Source organism: Plutella xylostella, chromosome 17 (genome assembly GCF_932276165.1).
Source record: "Plutella xylostella chromosome 17, ilPluXylo3.1, whole genome shotgun sequence".
NCBI classification, from domain to species: Eukaryota; Metazoa; Arthropoda; class Insecta; order Lepidoptera; family Plutellidae; genus Plutella; species Plutella xylostella.
Window position 1 is genome coordinate 7,077,348 of NC_063997.1, and position 18,474 is coordinate 7,095,821.

General features: G+C 38.6%; 3 protein-coding genes across 4 annotated transcripts; 2 read left to right on the plus strand and 1 right to left on the minus strand.

Moving 5' to 3' along the window:
* Window positions 1–436: 436 nt before the first annotated feature.
* On the minus strand, window positions 437–4,747 carry LOC119691544. The gene is made up of 10 exons (XM_038109263.2): window positions 4,474–4,747; window positions 3,964–4,124; window positions 3,611–3,773; window positions 2,821–3,013; window positions 2,440–2,612; window positions 1,892–2,133; window positions 1,503–1,602; window positions 1,080–1,267; window positions 842–949; window positions 437–608 (listed from the first exon to the last, which is right to left on the minus strand). Exons 1-10 carry the CDS (start codon window positions 4,637–4,639, stop codon window positions 438–440), a joined length of 1,665 nt encoding a protein of 554 aa, XP_037965191.2. The 5' UTR covers window positions 4,640–4,747; the 3' UTR covers window position 437.
* A 488-nt stretch (window positions 4,748–5,235) lies between these two features.
* LOC119691543 lies at window positions 5,236–7,045 on the plus strand. Its single transcript, XM_038109261.2, has 4 exons — window positions 5,236–5,380; window positions 5,985–6,118; window positions 6,436–6,565; window positions 6,783–7,045. Exons 1-4 carry the CDS (start codon window positions 5,326–5,328, stop codon window positions 6,947–6,949), a joined length of 486 nt encoding a protein of 161 aa, XP_037965189.2. The 5' UTR covers window positions 5,236–5,325; the 3' UTR covers window positions 6,950–7,045.
* A 389-nt stretch (window positions 7,046–7,434) lies between these two features.
* LOC119691540 (inositol polyphosphate 5-phosphatase E) lies at window positions 7,435–15,167 on the plus strand. 2 transcript variants are annotated; one of them, XM_048626796.1, is made up of 10 exons: window positions 7,443–8,296; window positions 8,465–8,584; window positions 9,557–9,685; window positions 10,192–10,349; window positions 10,569–10,841; window positions 11,007–11,107; window positions 11,395–11,520; window positions 13,081–13,198; window positions 13,871–14,009; window positions 14,477–15,167. In XM_048626796.1, exons 1-10 carry the CDS (start codon window positions 7,650–7,652, stop codon window positions 14,589–14,591), a joined length of 1,926 nt encoding a protein of 641 aa, XP_048482753.1. In that variant the 5' UTR covers window positions 7,443–7,649; the 3' UTR covers window positions 14,592–15,167. The 2 variants fall into 2 exon arrangements, with proteins under 2 accessions (XP_048482752.1, XP_048482753.1); XM_048626795.1 differs by lacking the exons at window positions 8,465–8,584; window positions 13,081–13,198; window positions 13,871–14,009; window positions 14,477–15,167 and having other exon boundaries at window positions 7,435–8,296; window positions 11,395–11,679.
* Window positions 15,168–18,474: the final 3,307 nt, after the last annotated feature.

Consider the following 18,474-nt stretch of genomic DNA (forward strand, 5'->3'; position numbering starts at 1 on the left):
CAAGCCTTTTTATCATTTCAGTCCTTCTATGGTACAAAATCTCAATGGCCAGAAGCAAAATAGCAGAAAACACCCCGTAACACAGTATGAGTAGAACCGGGTAACAATCTACCATGCTCACAGATACAAAATTGCCATTCTGGCTTGTGCATTTAGGTTGTTTTTCGTAAAGCAAGAGGTTTTCTCTTGACTGCAAGCCATGTTCGCGGATTCGTAATAATCTGGAAAGAGATACTTAATTAAGAATAAAACTTACTTAATGTTTCTGGAGTGAATAAGTAGTTTAGATTAATAGTATCCCGCAAGTAATAGTAGCCTGTGATTAAATTGTCACAAAAGCTAAATTTTAACCAAAGTGACAAAGGGAACAGTGACTACAATAAAATGTACCTATACATACAAATACTAAATAAAAGTACCTATCATAATCACGGGACTTACGCCAATTTGAAGATCTCCCTATAAGGCGAGTGTTTCCTAGAGGCTGACCAGGGGTCGAATGCCTGCAGGTACTGGATCTCCTTCAGGCCACACTTCTCACTCTCGAGGAAAAACTTCGCCACGAACTTGTAGCCCACACCGGTTTCCATGTGAAATGCGTACAGACCCTGTAATTAATTATTATCACGATAGTAACGTAATACTTCCTAAGTATCTATGAATATTTAAAACGCGTAAGTTAGGAAGCACGGATAGAAAAAAGGAAGATTGTTACTCTTTCACGGGAAAACAGAGCCATTTTTTTTATTTGATGTGAAGGATACATATTATACCGAGAATCGCATTATTCGATTAAGCTTTCAGACCTTTACTATATTTTCTCTGTGGCCTTAACCCTTACCTTTTGCATATTCTTGACTCCTTCCTCCATGGACAGAAACTGGGGCTTGGAGCCAGCTGGAGCTACCTTCTTCTGGTAAATCGCCTTTCTGACCGGCTCTGTTGCAGTCTGACAAATATTTCAGCATTATTTTTTTATTAAGTAAGTTATACCTATGTAGGAACCATTTAACTATCTTTTTAGGGGCCTTTTATAATGATAACTATGAGTAATGATGTATGAAAGAATAAATGCTCACCGAAAAATAATGCCGATTGTAGACCGTGTCGTGACAGCCACACTTCATGCGTGAGTTGAGCAAGTCCTCCAGCGTCTGGATCTGTGAGGAGCTGGACTGCAGCAGCGCCACGATGTTGGCCGAGTACGAGGTGTACAGGAACATGAGTGCCAGGAATAAAACGAAGATCACGAAGCGGCCGGAAAAACCTTCAAAACATTTCGGATCTCACGTAAAAAGTCTCAATTTATGTATATCTGAATGACTAAAGGAACAATAGGTAAACTTTACATCGCATCTCCATTTAGTTGTAGCTAAACGACTATATCGAGGAATGACTTTATCGCCGGTTTGTCAATATTTATAAGAAGCATGTTCGTTTCCTCCGCATCAATATTTTAATAATTAAGTACCTACCTAGCTTTATTTTAAACTATGGATTACCTCTTAGCTCAACAGAGCTACCTTGCTGACACGCTGCTCCTAGCACTAGAATCACAACATCTGCCATCTTCGCACGCAGTATGCTAGCGTCCTTTTGTCTCTGTAAAACATTACTAATGTCACTAATCGTACTACGAAGTACCTACCTCTTAAATATAAAACCCAGACCAATTTTTTCATACAAAAGACATCAACGGGGTGCTTTTGAAGTTGAGGCAACCCGTTGAACTCTTTAATATGAGATTTTATATTTCGAAACAAACTTTTAAGAATGGTGGCTATATTTACTTAACTTTTAATATTTAAAACATCGCGTGACGTTGCAAATATTTCTTATGTAATTAACTTATTTAACAATATATTATTATGTAAAGGAATGTAGCATGTACCTCCAAATAATCAGCACCCTTTTCGTTCCACTCGCAAAACGCGACCACAAAAAGCACCAAGAAGAAGACGCAAACCAACAGCAGGGAACTGTACCACACCGCCGTTTGGAACGAGAGCAGGAACAGGTTGTTGCCATACGAGAGATTCGGCTGCTTGAACACAAACTTGGAGAGTGTCAGCGTAGGGCAGGCGAGGTAGTCTATCACTGAGATACGCTCGGCTGTCAGAAATAGGGGGGTGCCTGTAAAGGGTAAAAATCAAATAATGTAAATAATGGGACTGGGATATCTATGATGGAATTATTAGGGACTCCTAAGCCTAAGCCGAATGAAGTATCAACTGTACCTTATATGAGTCCGGTGCACCCTGACAATGACACAATCATTTTAATAAGACTATAAACTTCTCACTATAGTGAAAAACTTAGGTTATTGGCACCACCATCCTAAGTAGAAAAAATATTTTACAACCCTTATTAAGTAAGATCAGCTGATTAAGGGCGATACCTACACAGCATACAGCAGCATAGGGTAATTTAGCGTCTTACCTCCAAACTCAATCTCCTTCCTAACCATAAATCCAGTAAGGCCAGTCCAAGTGCCATTGACCTCATATCCCCAAGTGTTGGTTATCTTGAACCGTCTTCTGGCATTCATGAAGTACAGAATGTTATTTGTCGTGTGGTAATTTACTTTTGATAACGTGTCTATTTCACCGTCACTGAAAGTATTGAAGTATGAAATGAATTATTTGTACGAAGGAGAATAGGAAGGAAGAATTACAGCGAAACTATACTTATGCCAATTTTATAGCTAGTAATTAGCTACCTCTTCTTCTATTTCTTCTTTTCCGCTACTCCCGAAGTTTGGGGTTGACACCAGGCGCTTCATATCTATCTACCTATACTTCACTGACATGAAAAACTCACCCTCTATCGACAAAATGATTGATAGAATCAGGATTGGTGATGACGTAAGCGATCGGCATGACGTATCGCTCCAGGTCTCGTCGCCTCATGGCCGTGGAGGTCCCCAGGGTGGTGGCTTTGTGGAAACCAGTGTACATGCTCCACTCCCCGTAGTACTCTGTACGCCACACGCTTTTGGAACTGATTTTGTACACTGAAAATTTTGTGAACGGCTTTGTTTTATTTATCCTAACTAATATTATAAATGCGAAAGTAACTGTGTCTGTCTGTCTGTCTGTCTGTCTGTCTGTTACTCTTTCACGCCAAAACTACTGAATGGATTTGAATGAAATTTGGTATACAGACGGTCTAGACCCTGGGAAAGAACATAGGCTACTTTTTATCCCGGAATTCCCACGGGAAAACTTTTTAAGGCGAAGCGAAGCGCGTGGGAACAGCTAGTATTTTTATATTTTTAATCATTCTCTGCTAGATATAGGCCTGCTGTATACAGGATGTTGCAAGAAGGGTACACTAAGCCGAATGGGGGTGACTCAGGTGGTCATTCTGAAAAACTTTTATTCTACTTTACTTTCAACATTCACGAAAAAATAATTGTTTTTTTATAGGAACTTTGTTTGTCAAGTGTATTTTTACTATGGAACCAATTTTCAATTTGTAAAAGTCGTATAACAAAAGTTGTTTAGAATGACTTACTGAGTAACCCGTTTCAGCTTATTATACCACTTTTTCAACAACCTGTATATGCAAAACAAAATATCTAGGTTTTTAAATTACTTGAAAGTCTTACCGAGGTACAAAACATAAGAGTTGTTTCGAATGCGGTTTACAATAGCCACTTCAGCATCGGGCAACAAATCAAGGGTTTCAATTTCTGTTGGTATGGTTTCGCCTCCGTCTTTATTTAGGATGAACCAATGAAAAGGGCGACGAAATTTCGTATTATTATTGGCCTGAAATAGAATGTCTTCAATCACTTTGAGAAACCTAAGGTACAAAGTTATAGTAGCTGTAGAGGCTAGGGCTGAATCTTCGATTATCTTGAAAGTCATTTAAAACCTACTTGAATATTCACTGGTTGATGATGATGAAGAGTCTACAATGGACCTTACCAGGGTTTTTTAATTAACTCATTGTCCAGACCTTTTCCAAAATGTACTTTGTAGAGTTGCACGAAGCATCTACCAAGAACACGACATGATGCTCTGGCAATAGACGAGTGAACAGTGTTTCCTCATCGTAGAATTTTATAAGAATCGATTTTTCCAAGTTTCCGAGGCTTTTCGTCAAGTTCATTTTCAACTCTGAAAAAAAAATGAGTGTTAATTTTAATCTTCCTAGGAATCTAAAACATAGTTAAGTACCTACTAGATATTTAAATAATTGTAGTTTTTAATGACGTGTATAAATTCTTATTTTAATATTATTTTATGTAACCAGTAAAGCCATACGATAAATAAACTAGATGTACATATATTATAGACGTGTAGATATCGGTACATTTATTATTAGTATTCACATAGACTAATTAGTGTATTAGTCTATGGTACTGGCATAGATGGTACTGGCTTATACTAGTAGGTACACTAGTATAAGTAACTAAGTACTTATGTATTTTTAGGTACCTTTTAACGAATCTTTTCTAGCACTTACTTGAATCCCAACAAACAGATGCAATAACGACAGACGGTCTGTAGTAATACTTCAAAACATCTCTTATAAAATTCAGTTTAATTTCTTCGTCTGTTAATCCGAAACTAATTTGAAGTGAAGAAAATAGCAACAAAAACACCAAGTTACTGCATTTAAACCACATCATATTTTACTCGTTATTCGGTCAAATTAGGAACGATATCGCGATAGACGGATCATGGATGGCCGATTGTAATATTATCTAGGTACTTGACTTACACAACTGAATAACGACCAGAAGTATGGTGATCTACAATCACATCCAGCAAATGTATGTACCTATATTAGGTACGTACCTGGAAGTGGCTCACCAGCCTTCATCATTAGTTCTAAACAATTTACAGCATAATTGTATCTTAGGTCTGTAGAGGTGGCAATTAGTAGCTAAGTGCCAGTTGGGTGCCTGGAATTAAGGATTCCTAGTTTGTGCAGGTATGATAATACTAGGTTCATTGAATAATCGTTGTAATTGTAAAGGTACCTAATATATCTATTCATATAGGGTGTATGATATATTATACAATATGAATTATATTGTTTCCTCCATCAATATTCGAGAGCAACAATAATACATACATTACCAATATTTAAACAATACATCATTCTCGTAATAAGTAATACATACATAATTATCATAAGTAAGTATATAACTAATTGACCGTGATTCAAAAAAGAGTGATACGAAGACTCATACATCGATAACGTATCTAGAATTGACGATAATCTGCCCAATGATAAAAGGCAAATTAGCAAAACATTCATTGTCTGCAGCGGTATTCTGTTTATTTAAGTGCTAAAAAAATAAAAACGGAAATGAACTTGAAAATAATTATTTTACTCATCTTTAGCGTAGTAGCCCAGACTTTGGGTAAGTAAAAAACCTAAGTATTTAGTTACTTATGAATCAATCACAATCACTGTCCTCAAAGAAATGGTTCCCAGTTCCCAGAGCAGAAAGTAAATTAACCCAACATCAAATATCATCCCTAATTAACTCATATTAGGGACAAAAACTTACTGTCAAGTTCCGGAACTTTTATGTACTTTGGCAAAGTATTTCTTTTATATACCGATGTCATCTTCTTCTGGCATGAAATTTTTTGTTGGAAGTAAACATTTAAGGCCGCCCTAGCTTTAAAGTGCGTATAGACTACAACGTCTACAACATTTATCTGTAACAGAACAACGAGCTGCTCTCCGTAGTTCTAGTGTATCATCCTTTTACGAAATATTTATCATGTTTTCGCCTGTATTGTACCATTCGTAAGAACGTTAGGTACGTTACAAAGAAATGCTTGACAAAATTTTGTAGTATATACTCACCTTTACGTTATGTAGCAAAATTCAGGTCAGGATTCCCATATTCATGATGATTATACAGTGTTTGGTTTTTCGGACCCAAAAAACTTTAAGGGTGGAATCTACGAGTAATTTCATCGAGAAAAAACCAGTAACTTGTTTTCCATCCTCAGGTCAACAGAAGAGATGCTACGCGTGCAGTTTCTCCAACACGGACACCGACACGTCCTGTCTGTACATCACGGAGAAGACTAACAGAGTCGAGTGCAACTCCAAGTACTGCACGATATACCGGCAAGAGTTTGTGGCAAGTATTTTAAGTAGTAAAAGAAATAACATTTAAGTTTAAGTTAAACCAAGTAAAAACTACACGGTAGAGCAAATCACACATGAAACAAAAACAAATCCAATAAAGGCTACTATTTACAACTAACCACAGCCAACCCCTATCCTCATGTTTTAGACCCAGACCTATGTGTCTATAGACACACATATTAAACTTATAAAACCCCTGTTTAACTATTCTTGATCAAAAAACGTTTTCATTCAAGAAAACTTTACCTGTCGTACAGTAATGTTTATCTACGTAGTTACTTGACTATTTCGATATTTTATTTATTTCAGGATCCGTCCGGACGAGTGTCAAGTTTCCTCAGAGGGTGCGAGGAGACTCCTGACTTCCTGAACCATGACATAGTGGACCCCACGTACCGGACTTACTACAGGGCTTGTACGAATGACCTGTGCAACATTGGTAAGTTATCGTTGATAGCGTAGGTAACTAAACTAATCTTATGTCCCTTTGTAGCTTCACTCAGTTCCTCAGATTGTATTACCCGTGTACCTAAAGTACCTAGGTACATAATTATTATATCCCATGCATGCTCCTGCATGTGCCTAGGTAGGTATGCACAAAATGGACAGGTAAGTACCTAATTTGCTATGACCGATTACTATTATTATTTTTTCAGGCGACGGCATCCAGTCAATTACCGGAGGTCAATTATCACCAGTTCCGGAATATAACGGAGTCAATTTGTTGGTGCCCGGAACTGGCAAAGCTTCTGCTGCTACACACATACAAATATCCTCATTTCTTGTTTTTATTGCGATTATTTTTAAGTTTATAATGGCCTAGATTCAACCTATGTAAAAGTAAATTGTATTTACCTACCTCTAACTATAATAAAGTATAGCAATTTAATATAATAAAGTTTAGCAAATTTTTAACTAATTCTTGTGTATTTCTGTATTTAAAAGTTTACTTATCCCTTACTTGAACCCCTATATCACTTCCGGTTCCGTATTAATATTAGTATTTTTTACTGATTTCCGGATCCTATTTTACAGGAAGTACCAACCCTTGACTCTTTACCATGATTTTAAAAACACTTGACTTAAACATGCTTACTTCCGGTTCTCTTTCAATATTAGTATTTTTTTACTGATTTTCGGATCCTATTTGACCGGAAATACCAACCCTTAGACAAATAAATTTTGGATAGATAAACTTACGTTTACGAAGCTAGTTATAATTAAGTAGGTATACTCACCAATTAAAATCGTTACCATAGCAACTTATTACCATTACATTACATTACAATCGGCATTCATTTTACTAAAATAGTATTTTAAATATTTTTATTCCTTTTTACGTGAAAATTCTTTCATTCAGTCGATTTCCTTGCCACTGAAACTGAACGCAACAGCTGAAAGTGACATGACAGTTCGATAATTTGTGCAAAATGTCATCCAAAGACGTAGGTTATGTTGTCTTTATTTATTAAAAAATGAAATTATTAACTTAAGTAGTCCATTATAGTGGTTAATATCCAATCATGACAACTTCTCCAACAAAATCCAAACCGAAGCTGTCACTGAGGAAGCGCTTGTTTGTGAAAAAGTCCCCGAAAGTTGGCTGCTATGTCGATACGGATTCTAATGACGAATTGAACCAATCAGGGTCCCGGCCGATCTCCCCAGCTGATCCGTTCATAGCGCACAGCGCGTACCAGACGGACGGCCACCTGGACCACTCTGATCATCAGAAGAATGATTCGAGAGAATCTCCGCGCTGCAGTCCGGGAGACGGGCAGAATGACCACAAACACGGAGATAATCACAACCACAGATGCTGCCGAACCTTCTTCCGAAGGTCTCGACCTAAAAGCCTGGTAGAGTACCATTCCTCAAAGGAGGGCTCAAAGCCTGGAAGCCCCGTGGACCACTCCATCCTCAGTGACAGCTCCAACACACACACCAGATCCGAAGAAATACCCAAAGTTACTGTGAAATTCCCTCAAAGTGAGGAAACAAAGAGGTACTTTGAGCATTTGAGTAATTCATTTGAAACATCCAAGGCCAAAGGAAAATTGTTTGTTAAGAGGTTGTCAGCTGATCACATCATTGCATCTGAGAGTAAACCTCTCTATCGGTCAACATCTCCTGAGAGTGATAGAAGCAGCTCGCTGGACAGGAAACGAAGGTTAGCATCTGTTTAATTATTCACTAGAATATCTTGGCAGATACATTTACACTTTCTACCACAAACTTTCTACTCATTTCTATATACATTTTAACCATGAACTTCGTACTTCTTCTTGACATTTTACTACTGTATACTGGCATGCACTGAGTGAGTTTGTTACAACAGGGCTCGGTCCACCATCACCCACCCAGCGTCCCGCGCTGGCAGCACCGACAGCCTGGTCCGGAACTCATTACTTGCCGCACAGGTCTTGCGACTCATACCCACTAAAGAGGCTCGGGAAAGGTTGGCTTTTATTCATCCTTTCTTATCATCATTCATTTCTTTTTATCATTGTTCATCTGTGGCAGTATTGTACTATGCTGTCTTGTTAATCCTATTCCAAGTATCATTCTTGATAAAATTGCTTTGAGGAATTATTCTTGAGCTTGAGCTTGTAAGCTATTTATAAGTTAAGCAGGTAATTAAGTTAAGTGTGTACATAGAATGTGTAAATATGGCTTAAACAGAAGACATCATTATAACCATATATGTAAATGCTCACATACAACATTGAATTTTTCATGTTACATAAAGATCTATTGATAATAATTTTGTTTTTCAATGTTGTGACAGTGTTACCAAAAACCCCACCCCCAACCAAAACATAAATAAACTAAATAACTGTGTTCTTATTTTGATAACCATTCCTGGAATGATAAATCCTTTGAGTCCCATTTTTATATATATATGTGCGTAGCGCTAAATCACCGCAAACCTTTAAAACACTGGTAAAAAATCATTATCTATCATTGTAAGTAGTCCGTGTCTGTATTATATGTCTTTTACAATTTGTATAGTATAATAATGTTATTTAATTAACTAAGTATATATGTATGTTTGTATAATATGTATGTATATAATTATGTATAGTATGTATTGTTTATGGTATGTATTATAGTAGTATTATAGGTTTATATTAGGCTATTATAAGTAGGTACATAGTTAGTTATATTATTATTTTGTTAATGTTGGTACACCGCCCTCTAAATTGTCACTTTGTTTCCGCTATATATAAGGTTGCCTGTAAGAGATCGCCCTCAGCGATAAGGCCGCCTATTGTACATTAGTTCTAGTCTATAAGTATGTTTTTTTGTATGTCTGATTTATGTGGTGTTCAATAAAGCAATATTCTATTCTATTCTATTCTATTCTATTTTTATGTACTTAAATAAAAAAATATACCAACCCAGTTAATATCATTGTATATATTTTCAGGAACTTCTTGCATGGAAGATTGGCATCTCACTCTCTTTTGGGGGCAGCTGAATTAGAACATGTGTTTCCAGACAGAGAGGTCACTATATTTGTCGGCACATGGAATATGAATGGACAAGCACCACCACAGTGAGTTAGACTTAATTATTATCATCAGTCAATTACTATATTATACCATTTTGTACATATGCCTCTTGGCCTCTCGGCATGGACTTAGTTGGTGCTTAATTGCTTATGGATTAAGAACATAGTTTTAACCTCTTAGTAGTTATAAAATTAACAATGAATATCTGAAAAAAATTTGATCACTTGAAAATGGCTTGGTATCAAAACCTTTCTTTGATATGCTTCACCCACAGACAGATAAATGTAATAAAATTAAGTTGTAGAAATTGACTGCAGACCCAAGATATAAAACCTAGTAGTAGTGGAATGAGGCAGTATGCCCAGCAGTGGATAATTATTATGAGCTGATAATGATGATGATTCTTTAAGCGTCCTTTGACAAAGATCATTCAGGATGGAAAATACAGAAACTATATACTTACCAAAAAAACTATCCAGAAGCCATTCTATCACTATTCCATTCCCTATTTGTCTCATTTTTCTTATGTGTATGTTATTCTTTTTTCCAGGGACCTAGCCGACTTCATTTTCCCCAAGGAAGTGGAGCACGTGCCGGACATCTTCGCGATCGGCACCCAGGAGTCGTTCTCTGAACGCACCGAGTGGGAGATCACCATACAGGAGGTGCTGGGGCCCACGCACCTGTTGATACACTCTCACTATCTAGGTATGTGTCTAAAAATGTTTGAATCAGCAGGTATGAGATAAACACCGATCAAAGTACTTAAATTATATCGAAGATCATGGAGTGCATATTTGTGGTGTGATTGATAAGTCAAATTCGCCTGCCAAGCGTGGACAATGGACATGTGTCTAACAATGGATCTTGTCAATCTGAAATAAAATCATATATTTAAACTATTCAATGAAAACTTCTATGTTTCAGGAACCCTTCACCTAACCATTTTCATTCGGCGAGACCTCATTTGGTACTGTTCTTTGCCTGAAGACGCCAATCTGTCAGTCCGGCCAGGAACGGCTTTTAGGACGAAAGGAGCTGTTGCCATCTCTTTCGCACTATTCGGTTCAACATTTTTATTCGTCACTGCGCATTTGACAGCGCACCAGGAGAAAGTTAAAGAAAGAGTTTCAGATATAAAGAGGATTATCAGATCTATAGATTTGCCGAAGAATCTGCCGTGTAGGCATAAAAGCAAAGGTTAGTAAATAAAAACACAGATCTATTTATACAAAAACGTGTGTTTGAAATGCCGGATATTCTATCTCGCATCACATTTTAGATTAGTATCACTGAGAAAATGAAGACATGAGTTTCAAAGGATGACTAATTTACCCAATATTTTATAGATTTCATGTTTTCCAGATGTGACAAATAATTTCGACTATGTATTCTGGTGCGGTGACTTGAACTTTCGCCTTGGGGAGCCCCGGGCGGCGCTCTTGAGATGGATCGAGGAAACTGAGGTAAATAAAACCATCACTCATCTGCTGCTTCTTTCATCTAATTTTACAATATATAACAATTAAAAGAGAACCCCTAAGTCTGCGGGTACGAAACTTGCGACGGGCGGAGCGACGACGGCTGCCCCGTCGTCACTCGTTTCGTACACAACGCTATTTTTTAATGAATTTGATTACATTCGCCGTCGCGCCGCCCCGCCGTCGCTTCGCCCGTCGCCAAGTTTCTTACCCACAGCCTATAGAGTGTTTTAGGTTAGCGCCAGTTATTAAATTAATACATTTTTTTACAGTTTCCGTTGCCACATCACCTACCCCACGGTCTGCTGCACGCGGACCAGCTCACAGCCGTGCTGGAGGACGGCGCCGCCTTCCGGGACTTCCGCGAGGCGCCCATCACCTTCCCGCCCACTTACAAGGTAACACATAGCAACATGCTGAGTGTGCCACCTCTTGCCCCACGGTCTGCTGCACGCGGACCAGCTCACAGCCGTGCTGGAGGACGGCGCCGCCTTCCGGGACTTCCGCGAGGCGCCCATCACCTTCCCGCCCACTTACAAGGTAACACATAGCAACATGCTGAGTGTGCCACCTCTTTCCCCACGGTCTGCTGCACGCGGACCAGCTCACAGCCGTGCTGGAGGACGGCGCCGCCTTCCGGGACTTCCGCGAGGCGCCCATCACCTTCCCGCCCACTTACAAGGTAACACATAGCAACATGCTGAGTGTGCCACCTCTTGCCCCACGGTCTGCTGCACGCGGACCAGCTCACAGCCGTGCTGGAGGACGGCGCCGCCTTCCGGGACTTCCGCGAGGCGCCCATCACCTTCCCGCCCACTTACAAGGTAACACATAGCAACATGCTGAGTGTGTCACCTCTTGCCCCACGGTCTGCTGCACGCGGACCAGCTCACAGCCGTGCTGGAGGACGGCGCCGCCTTCCGGGACTTCCGCGAGGCGCCCATCACCTTCCCGCCCACTTACAAGGTAACACATAGCAACATGCTGAGTGTGCCACCTCTTGCCCCACGGTCTGCTGCACGCGGACCAGCTCACAGCCGTGCTGGAGGACGGCGCCGCCTTCCGGGACTTCCGCGAGGCGCCCATCACCTTCCCGCCCACTTACAAGGTAACACATAGCAACATGCTGAGTGTGCCACCTCTTGCCCCACGGTCTGCTGCACGCGGACCAGCTCACAGCCGTGCTGGAGGACGGCGCCGCCTTCCGGGACTTCCGCGAGGCGCCCATCACCTTCCCGCCCACTTACAAGGTAACACATAGCAACATGCTGAGTGTGCCACCTCTTGCCCCACGGTCTGCTGCACGCGGACCAGCTCACAGCCGTGCTGGAGGACGGCGCCGCCTTCCGGGACTTCCGCGAGGCGCCCATCACCTTCCCGCCCACTTACAAGGTAACACATAGCAACATGCTGAGTGTGCCACCTCTTGCCCCACGGTCTGCTGCACGCGGACCAGCTCACAGCCGTGCTGGAGGACGGCGCCGCCTTCCGGGACTTCCGCGAGGCGCCCATCACCTTCCCGCCCACTTACAAGGTAACACATAGCAACATGCTGAGTGTGCCACCTCTTTCCCCACGGTCTGCTGCACGCGGACCAGCTCACAGCCGTGCTGGAGGACGGCGCCGCCTTCCGGGACTTCCGCGAGGCGCCCATCACCTTCCCGCCCACTTACAAGGTAACACATAGCAACATGCTGAGTGTGGACCTTTTTGTCTCTATTGCTATTTTTCAAAGTAACTTTATTATTTTTTTCATATCTTTAGGTGCCATTTTTATAATGAAGACCATAGGATTTCTAAATATTAAAGAGTTTGCGTAAGTAAACGTTTCCGATACTGTACTACCGCGGCGGATGAACAAAGGATTCCGTAATCTTATGCCAATTCCTCCAAATTTCTCAACGAGAACAATAACCATGGTTGTCACCTTATCATAACCAATATTATGTTCATTCCAGTACGACCCGGGCACGCAAGTGTTCGACACGTCGAGCAAGCAGCGCGCGCCCGCCTACACCGACCGCATCCTGTACAAGGCCAGGACCATGACCAGAGACTCCACCTCCGCCTTCTCAGGTAGGCACTGCCACTATTTAGTAAAGTGATTTTAAGTTCCCAATATAAAATGTTACTATGCTATACAAGAACCAATGATTTTAAAAGGAAGGATACGCCCGTCAGAACGTTGTGTCAAAAGAAAATGACACCTGCGCGCTGGCCCTAATTCATACATATTATGACAGATTTATGAGATTTTAGGGCCAACGCGAGGGTGTCATTTTCTAGAGCAGTTGGACATGTCCTTACGCTAGTAATATATAAGTCAATGACAAGAACGCATTTCAATCAGTCCTCTCTTTGGCTGTTTTCATCACGCATGCGGGATTGCTCCGCACGCGGCCATACGTATGACAGAATAAGAATTACGAATATGCTCGCGAGATGCTGAAAAATGGTGGCCATACCGCATGCGAAATATATCCCGCACGCTGTTAAAAACAGCCTTTAGGTAACCACAGACCGCAAATTTCGCAAAACGTATTTTTCGTAAAACACCCACCTTTTTTAAAAATAATATAAGCAAAGTTAACAACAAATTAGGCTTCGCTACTTTAAAAATAAAATAAGAACTTACTCAGCAATTACATGACTTTAGTTTTGTAATTTCGGAAATGAGAAGTTATAATTAAATCCTCGTACTGACATAGGTACTGCTCATGAAAAATTTAACATACAACATCTTCGCAGGTTTCCGTCGCGTGAGTTCGCAGCCAGCGTCGTGCGGGCTCAAGAACCTGGCGTACAACTCGGTGCAGTCCATCGTGACGAGCGACCACAAGCCCGTGTGGAGCCTGTTCTCCGCCTCGCTGCGTCCCGGCACCGACATGTGAGCTTATTTAATATTACTTACTTGATATAAGCTAGCTTACTTATGCGCGATCAAACATGTTGATGTCGACATGTGAGATCAATGGTTCAATCAAGAAATAAACAGGGTGTCCCATTAGTCAACGTCATGCCGGTAGGACGAGATACAAATCGTCATTCTATTTTTTGTTCCTGGGAAATTTGCGGTGTATTTTTTTTCTACGCACCTTGTGGTTTGTATGTTGTGGCCGAGGCAGTTTAGACTCTAAACTTAGCATAAACTAATTGGCAGTACCTGGATGTGGAAAGCCGACAACATATGTGATGGAAATTTGCAATGTAAATAGAGAAAGCCAGTAACAATATTTCTGATGGCCCTAATGCCTTTAGCATTTTTCATCTAATATCAAAAAAGCCAAATACCATTTCGAGATTAATTATAACGGGAAGGAAAAAAAACACTAATCTAAATATCCTCTCCCACAGAGTACCGTTAGCGGCCGGCCTCTTCAACAGGGAGGTGTATCTCGAAGGCATCAAGCGACGCCGCGCGCTGCTGGACCACGCGCCAGGTACCTCCGCCATATGCACCGTACAATAACTAATGTCCGATTTTATCAACGTCCCTAAACTGACCCGCACCTCCCCGGAGAAAACCCCTACAGCGAGTTGGTACTGTTGATAAAATCGACCCCTAAACCCCGCGGGAATAAAACCACTATTGATTATTTTTTACGGTAAAGTTGGTACTGAAAGTAGTGATTTTAGACTCGCGGTTTTTCATATGACTTTTTAATAACTGAATTTAAAGGTTTGATGGTAATTTTAATGGACTACAAAGGTATACGCATGTGCAATTTGCGGTGCAGTGTTAGGACCAACGTTTTAACTTTCACCATGATTCGATTTGACCAAAAATTTTTTGTTGGACGGCACAAGTATGCACACATACTATTTTTTTCTCTAGTTTACCAAATTTTTATTTTACTTTATGGATATACATATTTATTTCTATATGTTAGCTTTAATTTTTTTTAATCCAAAGAATATTGACAGTATTTTATTTACCTATGTTGTTAGATTATATTATGTTCTCTTCTTTTGTTAGTTGTAAATTGTGTTGTTATTTCATGATTATTATTTCACGGTTATTAGTAAGTGACCTTTCTTTCGTATCTAATTAAAATATCTATGTTGATGATTATAACAAAGAAAGGATAAATATGATTGTTCACTTTAGAAAAGTGAAAAAGACATTATATTATAAATAGTATATAATGTTTACAAGATAAAAGTATAACTTTCAACTACAAAATAAAGTTTATGTAGATACATAAAGTACTTTCTTAAAAGACAAATCTAGTCAGTAAATACAATGAAGTATTTGATGTGAACGCTACGCATAGTCCTAGTTTGAAACTATCGCTTGTTATGCAAATAATTTAGGATTATTATTGTGTAAGTTAGCTAAAAACTTGCAGTATTTTGATTTATAGGGTGTATGATTTTTTTTAAATTCTGTTCTTATTTAAAAGACAAGTGTAAGTAAGGTTTATATTATGTGGTTTAACCTCTAGAATGCCGTGTGCCAGATCTGTCCCAACCCCCCTTGTCTGCCTAGTGACAGATCTGTCCCAAGAGCACTTCATCGCGATTTTTGTGATTTTAGTTATTAATTACCATGAAATAGAGTATGAAATCACCTGTAATTTATTCTATATGAATGAAACAACCATCGACAACATTCATTGAGTCAAAAACTTCACTTGTTTACTAGTAGCGCGAAATTCAAATTTTGGTACTTTGAATAGTCCTTGTACTCGCGACTGTTGGTAATAAAATTGTGATTTCGTATGGAAAACACGTCAAAAGGTAAGTAAATACTATGTTTTCTTGTTATTTATTCAATTTTGAAGGTATAGTGATAAATCAATAGTATAAAAAAAATACAAAAAATCGAGTTTTTATCGATCTAAAACTGTACCGGATTATTGCCTGAAGGCTGCGTAACTTTGTAAGCTGTTTTCTAGACTGTTCTGTAAAAATATCAATAAATAATTTATTTCATTTATAAAGATAATTTTATTGATAATACATATTTATATGGGTTTATTCAATAAATAGCCAAAATATTAGAGAAAATCAATAATTATCAAGGTGCATCCAAAATTCACACACACACATACGCAACAAAATGGCTGCCGCTCGTGTATGTACACGAAGTGCGTTGGGTTGTTATACAGCGTGTTTTATTTTTTAGGATCATCGCTCTAGTGAATGTGAAGTTTTAGGCTCTTTAGAATGATATCGATGTGTAGATGAGTGTGAGAGGGTGATCACCTGTCCTATTTATATAAATAAATATATGTATTTATATATGTATATATTTATAGTATCATATTTGTTGAAAGTAGGTTAACAAATAAGTAAATATGATTCAGTAAGTAACTTACGTTTAAGTTTTTATAATTTAGAATGCTAAAATACGAAACATTATAAAAATATTATCATTCATGTTTTATTTCATCAAAAGTGAACACCCTTGATTTGGGACAGATCTGTCTCACGGCGCACTGGAGCAAGCTCTTGTCATACAGAAAATGGAGTCTTTTGAAATAAATCAAATTATAGTCAGTTTTCAAAATATAAATTATGAATCTATTTCCTCTAGAGTTTATACTTTATTGATATCTGTTGATAGCTATATAATCTCTTCAAGTAATAATTATCAAAAAAACCTGGATTGAAACTAAAATTATAATGAAATAGAGGTATTTTTCTGTGATGGGTGCAGTTTCAAGTAAAAATCTGTAATCAATGACCTATAGAAATCAAATAAAACTATTGTAACCAATAAAATTCATTGTAACACGTTCATTAGCTATCTGACAATAAATTACAATCGATACATTATTGAGTACCAAACAATAATACCCAAATATTAATATAAATGTGATTCCCGCGCGGGCGCTCTCTACTGTCAAAAAGCGCCGGCAGACGGCAGTTACATGTGTGCGCGGCTGTTCGGCATAGGAAAGGTTAAAAGTACCTATTTAATTGATTGAATATGTCAAAGTAAGCGACTATATTTCTGCGTGGTATATAATACGTGATTTATATATATTATGCTTTATGCTACCAAATTTTGTTCGAATATCTTCTATAATAAATTATAACGCTATATGTATAACGTCAGCGATGACATTTATAGATCTCTGATCTATAAATCTCAAACTAGTATGAATTTAATTAAAATTTCTATCTATGAAATCAATTAAAATCGCTCTAAGAGCTGTTTTTCTAACAATACCAGGTCGATTAGTGGTAATACAACTTTTTTCATTAAATGAAATTAATTGGATAATTATTAAATTATTTTTCATAATACCAATCTACGAGTATGAATGCACTATCGCATTAATGATATGAGCTTTTTCATGATGTTACAAACCGTCTTGAACTAAAACGTGTTACCTACGTTTTTCTGTTAAGTTATTTTTACAAATAGTATTTGTTTGGTATGAAAAATTGGTTCGTTTTTTCCATGGCATAGTTTTGTAACCATGTAAGCAATTTAAAGTTATTATCAATTATACTTAACTTAAATAGGATTTCACTAGATAAGAAGTAAACTTTTCACCAAAGTGAAATTTTAATAAGAAATTGTTACCTAAGTCCTATTAGTATTGATTCATACCTACTCAAAATTTTAATAAGTAAGTAATTCTTTATTAGTAACTGTTCTATCGTGTGTGAATTCCTGTAAACAAGGGTTAAATTCCTGTGAAATGCAATAACTACTTAATTAAATCAAGATCATAATAATTGTATAAATTAACAAAACTGTCTTCCAAACCTGTGTATTGTGAAAGATTTTTCATACCTGAACACCAGCTTAAATAATTAGTTATATATATTATATTTTTTGTAACATCTAGCAAGTACAAAAATCATGATAATACCAATGTAGGATTCTCGGAGGTGGGAAGAGTATAGATCGATGCTATAAGCATGCTATTTATGACCCCAAAAAGAACAACCAACTTTAGTTCAAAGATTTCGTTCAATAATAAAATGAAGGGGGGCCTGATCACTTTATTTTTTTCAGCATGATAACGGAAGTTGCTTGTGAAAGAATACGATGTCCACAAGGCAACTTGAATATGTCTATATAGCTAGTATAGCTCTTAAATACCTGCATAGTTTTTCAATATGCTCTTCCCACCTCTTCCGCAAATCGTTAGATAGGCACTATCGGGGAATCGGCCGGTTTAATGGTGTCCGTCTACCAGAGGAAAGCGGGCCAGCGGAGCGGCAGGCGAGGTAAAAAATTAACAATGAAATTGCTTAAAAACTCCAATCATAAAAGCATCACACACCGCTCCGCTGGGAAACGCTCGGCTCTGTTGGACATTGATCCTAGAAGTTTACTTGGGTAGGTGTTTGCGATAGTACCTATGAGAAGATGGTCCAGAGATCGGGAA